This window comes from Ictalurus furcatus, chromosome 11, assembly GCF_023375685.1.
Source record: "Ictalurus furcatus strain D&B chromosome 11, Billie_1.0, whole genome shotgun sequence".
In the NCBI taxonomy this organism is placed as follows: domain Eukaryota; kingdom Metazoa; phylum Chordata; class Actinopteri; order Siluriformes; family Ictaluridae; genus Ictalurus; species Ictalurus furcatus.
Window position 1 is genome coordinate 13,060,150 of NC_071265.1, and position 8,249 is coordinate 13,068,398.

General features: G+C 38.8%; 1 protein-coding gene across 1 annotated transcript; it reads right to left on the reverse strand.

Moving 5' to 3' along the window:
* Positions 1-418: 418 nt before the first annotated feature.
* Positions 419-7,957, reverse strand: gdf5 (growth differentiation factor 5). The gene is made up of 2 exons (XM_053635770.1): positions 7,614-7,957; positions 419-1,417 (listed from the first exon to the last, which is right to left on the reverse strand). The coding sequence occupies exons 1-2, from the start codon at positions 7,891-7,893 to the stop codon at positions 555-557; spliced, it is 1,143 nt and encodes a 380-aa protein (XP_053491745.1). The 5' UTR covers positions 7,894-7,957; the 3' UTR covers positions 419-554.
* Positions 7,958-8,249: the final 292 nt, after the last annotated feature.

Sequence of the window (8,249 nt, forward strand, 5' to 3'; positions counted from 1 at the left end):
CAGATTTAAAATGGACTGTCCAGAAATTAAAGTCTAGCACCTGCTTAAATATGAATACAGAGAGCTTTCCCAGCATAAGTTTAGACCACCCCATCATAACATTTGAATTTATGTTGCCAACTTAATCTGAAAATGCCCAAAGTTACTGAATTAATTAGCTGTGTAAGCATTGAAATATTTGAATATTAATTTAGGCTTGTGTAATAAATTAAGGAAGATTTAAAAATATATATATATTGAAAACATCTGCATAAACTTATCCTTCACATGTGAACCAATCTTCGCAAAGTCGTGCTGAAGATTGTGTATGTAAATAGATTAACAAATACGAGAATGTACTTTGTGTATCTATATTGTAGGTATACTATGTATCTAGTCCAAAATATTCCAATGACCTAAATGATATGCTTGAACCCAGCAAGTCTAGTGGCCGTTAGAAGATGTGCCTTGAAGGAGGACACTGATGCCACATAGTAAGCCACAGAATGCAAGAACAATTTATCTAGCTTTAGAATAGTAGAATTTCTTTTAGCATTCTCTTCTAGTACTTTTGGCTATCTACAGCCACAACTCTCTACCACCATGTCCTCATATTGCTTGTACACAACATTATTAGCTGAGTCAATGTAGAGGATACTGATAGGACTAAGTCTGGTGGGTACACAGCAGGTGGGTGGTGTCGAGTGAGAATCCATAGAGTTCATGAGTGTCTGGATGATGGCATGATTGGTGGGCTCCAGATGTGAGCGGATGGGAAAATCACAGATTCCATCACAGTGAAAGGCCTCATACTCCAATGGTGCAATGATCCAGTCATCCCAGCCCATCTCCTTAAAGTTAACATGAAGCTCCTTGCGGTTGCACCGTGTCTTTGGACTTCTGCTCAGTTTCTTGACACGTGGCAGTGGTGCCCGGCGCATTCTGCGCTGCGTAAACAGGTAATCATAGACAGTTTTGTTGTCATGGCCTGAGCGTGCCTTGATCTCATTGTAAAAGAGACCATGCTTCTTTGTGCGGCTGAACACCACAAAGAAGGCCTTCTCCTTGTTTTGCCGTCCTGAACGATCCAGGCCAAGTGACCTGAGGTCCAATGGGTGGCCCTGATCTATTGCCTCCAACTCAAAACAAAGCTGAACAGTGTTTCTGAAACTCTTGAACAGTTTCCAAATGTCAAACACCTCCCATTTTGGGATGCTATGATCCTCTATGGGCTGCGACTGGAGCAACATAGCCCTCTGCTTACTTGTGGCACATGTGTAAAGTCGAAGACAGTTTCTGCCCTCAGTGGCAGGGATTCTAAAAGGATCAGTGAAGGGCTTTCGGAGAATACGTAATTCAGCTCCCAGCAGTCCCTCCTTCTCCAGGGAGCTGATGTTAAAGTAATACCTCTGGCGCTTTAACAGGGGCACATGCTCATCTACAAGAAATACAAAAGTAAGAGATTAACATGGGCAATGTCTTCATTTGAAACATTACATTTATAAAATCCAAACTAAAATCTTCGGTTTATCAACTTTAAACATAATTTAAGAAATGAAAATACTATCCACTTCTGCCTGCTCTGTGATGCTGCTCTATTTAAAAAGCCAAGTTTTTCCTATTTGAATACACACCACACCATACTGGTCTGTGTTTACATCTGTGCAAAATTAAAAACATACTTTTTCCTGGAAAAACTAACATATTCATAATGGAACTATAGTCAAAGTGTTTAAGTGTGTGTGTGTGTGTGTGTGTGTGTGTGTGTGTGTGTGTGTGTGTGTAAAAACAACTGTACATAACAAACGATGGGCTACAATATGCCAAATATTAATGCACTTACTGTATATGGTAACTGTACCTGATAAAATGGCAAATGTTAAGTACAAGATAGGTGCACCAAACCTGGAAACAAAAACTATTTATTGCTTTCTGAATAGACTAATACAGGTCTTGTGAGCACACAATATGAATGTAAAATGTATGAATATTTTGTGACATTTACAGTAATTGTCTACATTTCTTTTTTTATCTGGGGGATCATAATCTCACAAATCACAAGGCTTATGTTGCTTGTCTTTCCCACATATACTTTATCAAAGCTATGTATACAAACTCTTCTAGTCAGAACAACCTAGCAAGCTTAATAAAGTTAAATAGTGCTCAAAAGCTAACCTAGAAAATAAAAAATAAAAAAATCATGGGAATCTTTGAAACAAAAAAGATTTACAACTTATTGCAGAATGTTAGTCAAATTGTTTACAAATATCAATAATTACAGTGGTTCAGCATCTTATTGGTATTTTACAGGCAATTTGAGATTAGGCAAAAAAAAGCTTTTATTTAAAAATAAATTCACAAAAATACTCTACTCTCATGGATATCAAAAAATTGCAAACACACCACAGTGCAACAATTATTGGCACCATTTTAGTCAATACTTTGTGCTACCTCCCTTTGCCAAGATAACAGCTCTGAGTCTTCTACTATAATGCCTGGTGAGGTTGGAGAATACATGGCAAGGGATCTGAGACCATTCATCCATACAGAATCTCTTCAGATCCTTCAACTTTCGAGGTCCACACTGGTGTATGCTACTCTTCAGTTCACCCCACAGGATTTCTATGGGTTTCAAATCTGGGGACTGGGATGACCATGGCAGGACCTTGATTTTGACCTCTCACTCAGGGTATCCCCCAGGGTATCCCCCAGGGTTCTGAACTAGGTCTATACTGTTCATAATTTATGTGCTCCCACTAGGTCAGACCATTCTTCGTCATGGTCTCACTGCAATGCTGATGACACCCAGATTTATACATCCACACGTTTTGATGAAACACATGCCATCAGCTCATTAACTGCCTGAATCAATGATGTACAACTTGGTTAAACAGTCATTTCCTCAAATTCAATGCTGACAAAACTGAGATCATGATTTCTGGACCACAAACACTTACAAGAAATATTGACATTTGTGTCGATATTGATGGAAATCCGACCAAACTCTCTAAAACCATCAAGAATCTGGGAATAACGTTCAATCCATCTATTACTTTTGAAGTCCACATTAGAACCATCACTAAAACTGCTTTTTTCCCTCTATGTCACATTGCACGACATTGCCCCAATCTCATTTTGAAGGATGCAGAATCACTAGTTCATGCTTTCATATCATCATGTCTTGATTACTGTAACTCACTTTTTACTGGTCTACCAGCTAATAGTATTGCCCGATTACAATACATCCAAATTCTGCAGCTATAGTTCTCACTAACACCAAGCGTTCTGCACACATTACTCCAATCTTTTTTAGTCACTGGCTGCCTGTCTCATGCCATATTAAGTTTAAAATTCTTCTATTGACATACAAAGCTCTCAATGTTCTGGCACCTCGTTATATATGTGATCTGCTGCATCCATGCACACCAATATGTACTCTACATTCTTCTGATTCCAAATTGTGGTCTGTCCCTAGATTCCATCTATCCACTTTTGGTGGGAAATCCTTCAGTGTAGTTGCACCACAACTGTGGAACTCTCTGCCTCAGAGCCTTCATGACATCTCCTCTAATTCTATCTTTAAAACTCAGCTTTAAACGCATCTTTTCTCAGTGCATTATCTGTCTATTACTGATTGATGATTTATTTCCTGTTTTGTAATTGAGATTAATTCTTCTGTTGAAATGTATATTAATGTACTTTGTCCTGTTAAATGTATATGAAGTGTAAAGTGTCCTTGAGATTGTGGAAAGGCACTATATAAATAAAACTTATTTTGTGGTCAGAAACCATTTTTGTGTTGATTTTAAGGTATGTTTTGGAATGATGTATGTCCTGCTAGAAGATCCAACCACAGCCCATTTTAAGCTTTCTGGCAGAGGCAGTCAGGTTTTCATTTAATATCTGTTGATATTTGATAGAGTCCATGATGTCATGTATCCTAACAAAATATCCAGGTCCTATGGCAGAAAAACAGTCACCAAACATTAAAGATCCACTACCATATTTAACCATGGTTCATGAGGTACCTCTCTGTGTGCTCCAAAACCACCTCTGGTGTTTTTTACCAAAAAGCTCTATTTTGGTTTCATCTGACCATAGAACCCGTTCTCATTTGAAGTTCCAGTAGTGTCTGGCAAACTGAAGATGCTCGAGTTTGTTTTTGGATGAGAGTAGAGGCCTTTTTCTTGAACCCCTTCCAAACAATTTGTAGTGATGTAGGAGACTTCGGATTGTAGTTTTGGAGATTTTCTGACCCCAACATGCAACTAACTTCTGCAATTCTCCAGCTGTGATCCTTGGAGATTTTTTGTCCACTCGAACCGTCCTCTTCACAGTGTGTTGAGACGATATAGCCACACGTCCAATTCCAGGTTGATTCATAACATTTCCATTTGACTTGAACTTGTTATTTATTACCCTGATGGTGGAAATGGGCATTTTCAATGCTTGTGCTATTTTATTATAGCCACTTCCCATTTTGTGAAGCTCAACAACTTTATGAGGCAGATCACAGCTATATTCCTTGGTCTTACCCAATGATTAAGGGAATTTGGCCTATGTGTTACCTCATATTTATACCCCTGTGAAACAGAAAGTCATGGTTGAACAATTTCCTGTTCCTAGTCACCCAGATATACTAAAGTACTAAAATATACTTCAAATTAAATCAAATGAAACCTGTGTTTTGTTTGTAATTGTTTGATATCCATGAGAGTAGAGTATTTTTGTGATTTTTAACACTCCCAGATGGTTCAATGGACAAGGGTCCACTGCAATATCGTCAGTCCTTGTCTAAGCAAAATGATCACAGGATTACAAAGTTTATAACCTACTATTTAAAAACAAATCATACCAGTATGAAAACCGCTATTGTGAGTCATTGAGTGTGCCAGACTACAATGGCATTGACAGGTGACTACTGGATATTGTTTAGCAACCAAACCTGCTTTGGTTCATGGACAACTGTTACAGAACGGACGCTACAATTAAAAACTGAACGTGTCTGCTCAATTCAGCATGAGCTGAATGAGTCTGAGTCGCAGCAGAGATCAGATTTCATTTATCATGTAACAAGAGTGAGGCGAGCTGACTGACAAGTCGATGGTGGAAGATTTGGTTTCAAAAGTTCTATGTTTAATATAAGTGAGTTTGTCACTGAACAGTTTTGTTGTTGTGTTTTTCATTAAGAATAATAATGAACCAACCATTAAAAGCAATTGCGGCCCCCGAATTGCCGCTAATTCAAAAGCGAAAGTAAAATGGGCACGGCTGCCCAGGCAGAGCTTAATTTGAAAAATATACCTCTAAAATATAGCACACCTGTGTTCTGGAACCTTTTTATATGTATCTGGCACCTTTGCAGCTGGATGTAAATTCTCCAACAGCAATATTATCAAAACAAATAGTTCTAGTTTTTAATTCACCAAAAGTAAAACAAAACAACAAAAAATCCGACAGTAGAAATGCTCAAATTACTGCTAATAGCCAATCAATAGCATCTTTCACATAACGTAATCATTTCAAGTTCAAAGTTCACCTGAATTTGTTGTCACATAGCGAAGCCTACAGCCACTAGCATGTGTTGTAGAGTGTGTCATGGCGAAAAGAAAGCAGTTATCAATGCCAGCATTTTTAAAGAACACAAACAAAATACTATAAAGGCAAGAGTCCAAAAGAGCGAGCGGCAGCAGAACACTGATGAAGCAGTTTGGTGGCCATTCCCACAACTATCAGTGATAATGCTAGCCTGATTGTGGATGGTTTTTATGAATGCTTTACGAACATTAGTAAATGTTGTCAACCTGCGCATGGCTTTGAAAGTGAGATTGACTGCCCGGAATTAAATACAGTTAACAGCCAACGTACAGTCATTCAGGCTTTTAGGGACTACAGGGACTCAAATAGACAAAATGTTCCAGAAAGACTGAGGCAGTTGATGGCCACTGTGAATACCATACCAATATCGAGTGGAGCGTGAGCAGGGTTTATCCAAAATCAATCTCATTTGTAGCTCGCAGCATGCATCCCTTCCCATCCACACTATCTCATCTCTGATGTTTTTGAACACCATGGGTCCACCGCTTACAAAGTTCAATCCAGAACCATTTGTGCACTCATAGATATGTAAGGAACACAGGGAAGAGTAGGAGGCACTGACATGACAGCTTTGTAGAATGTTTTGTCTAGGGCAAGATGATTTTTTCTTGATTATGTTATGCAGTTAAGGTTTATTGTAAGTACACTTACTGTATGAAACATAATTTTATTTTCGAAGTGGTTTGGGTAAATGTGTTTTGTAGCTAAATGAGGTGAAAACACAAAAGCTGATAGAATGTGCAATCCATAAATTTTTCCCTTTGTACTGAGATTACTCTCTTCTATTAAGTTTGTTATTCTGTTACGTCACTGTACCAGTGTGATTGCTAACAAGGCGGTTGCTAACAAGTTGCTAAATGGGACTACAGACGTTGTCAGGGACATTAAATGTCATCATGCCGGACAGGAAAAAACTTTGCAGATAAACTTGTTCAGGTATACTGTGCACAATTCCCCCCAAAATGTGGATAAACATTCACATGACATTGAAGTCTAGCGACCGTGGTGTAGTTCATTTATAGCAAATGGTTAGCTTTTTATTTCTGCCGATTGTATTTAGGCTTCAACCCCCACGGTGGGAAAATTTCCTCACCGTCACATCCCTAAAATATACATTTTTACATTTACCAGCTTTGTTTGACTTAACACACTCACTTTTTTTTTGTGAAATCTCAGTGTTTAAATATGCAATTAATCATGCAATTGGTGTCTGACTATTCATGATTAAGAAAATTTATCAACTGACAGCCCTAATAAGAACCCAATGAATCATTCATAAATAACAGCTGTTATAATCAACCAGGCTCCACCCAGGAATACATAATTTATTAATTGCTTAGTAGGCTATAAATTTGATATAAATGCCAGTCTATGTACTTAGGTGCAGTTTTGAATCATTCTGCCATGCCAACCACATTCAATTGAATAATTTGTATGAAAGTATACAGATACATTGTCGCAATTGTATCAGTCTTAATTGACAGCATCAGTTTTAATTTCACATTCAAAAAATACTATTTTTTTTCTGATAAATGATGCTGTGCTTCTAGTCTTTGGATTCATATATCAGATTTTTATATTGTAGCTTTCTTAGAACTGCTGTTGTCCTGTGCTTATAATAAGATTCATATTCACTATATACTTATACTGAACATCCTTTCAGCATACTTAGTTGTTTACCTTTACTCTAATGCAAGAGCATGGGTTCACTTTTGGGTCTGGTTCCTCTGTAAGTTTTGTTCTCATGTGGTTTCATTGTCACATGCCACTGTCACCTCATTAGGGATCTAAATATAAATCTACTCTTGCCATTTATTTAAAACTGCTTTATGTCTTATTAAAAGCACCATAAAAAACAGTTGATTTGAATTGCACAATTAATAATAATAATAATAATAATAATAATAATAACAACAACAACAACAACAACAACAATATTATTATTATTATTATTATTGTTGTTGTTGTTGTTGTTATTATTATTATTATTATTATTATTATTATTATTATTATTATATACTGGTAGTAGCCAATACCTTGTCCTTTGTCCACGAAGCTCGTGATGGTATTAGCCATGCCCGCCTCGTGCATTGCGCTTCGGTTTATCTGCCCAATGGACAGAGACCAGTAAAGAGACAGCATGTAATCATGCGGTGTGACAACCGGTTGTCTCGGTCTCTCTCGCTCCACCACTTTACCTTTCACCTTCAAGCTCCTTTTTGCCGACGCTCTTTGATGCGCCGCGAGGATGGCCTTTGCTACGCTGGTGCGTGCGGTGAGTCCTGAGGGCGCGTGCGCTACGCGTTGCGAGGGCATCGCTTCGACCGGAATCGGCGGCGCCGCAGCGCGAATGCGCGAGTCCTTGGTGCCGCTCTTCGCTGCAGAAGACGTTAGCCTCGGTTTGGGTTCGAGACCAAGGGCTTGCGATACCGAGTGCACGCACAATAGCGCACAGCAGCCGAAGAACAGAGCGAGCGCGTTCATCCTCGTAGTTTTGAGCGGGTTCCGACGCAGGAGAAACGCGTGAAGGTAAGCGTTCCAAAGGAACCTGGGAAGTGAAGGTACATCCTCACATGGCTGGACTTGAGGCAGGTTAAAATTTGAAAGTTGTGGTTATCGCCCTGCAGAACCACAGTGGGGCGAATTGCTGGCACGTGTAGTCGTGCTCCATC

Excerpts from the sequence above, each read along its gene's own strand:
- gdf5 (XM_053635770.1), bottom strand. The coding sequence starts at position 7,893 with ATGCCCTCGCAACGCGTAGCGCACGCGCCCTCAGGACTCACCGCACGC. Across the intron at positions 1,418-7,613 it reads CTTCGTGGACAAAGGACAAG|ATGAGCATGTGCCCCTGTTA; the intron begins GTATTGGCTACT and ends TATTTCTTGTAG.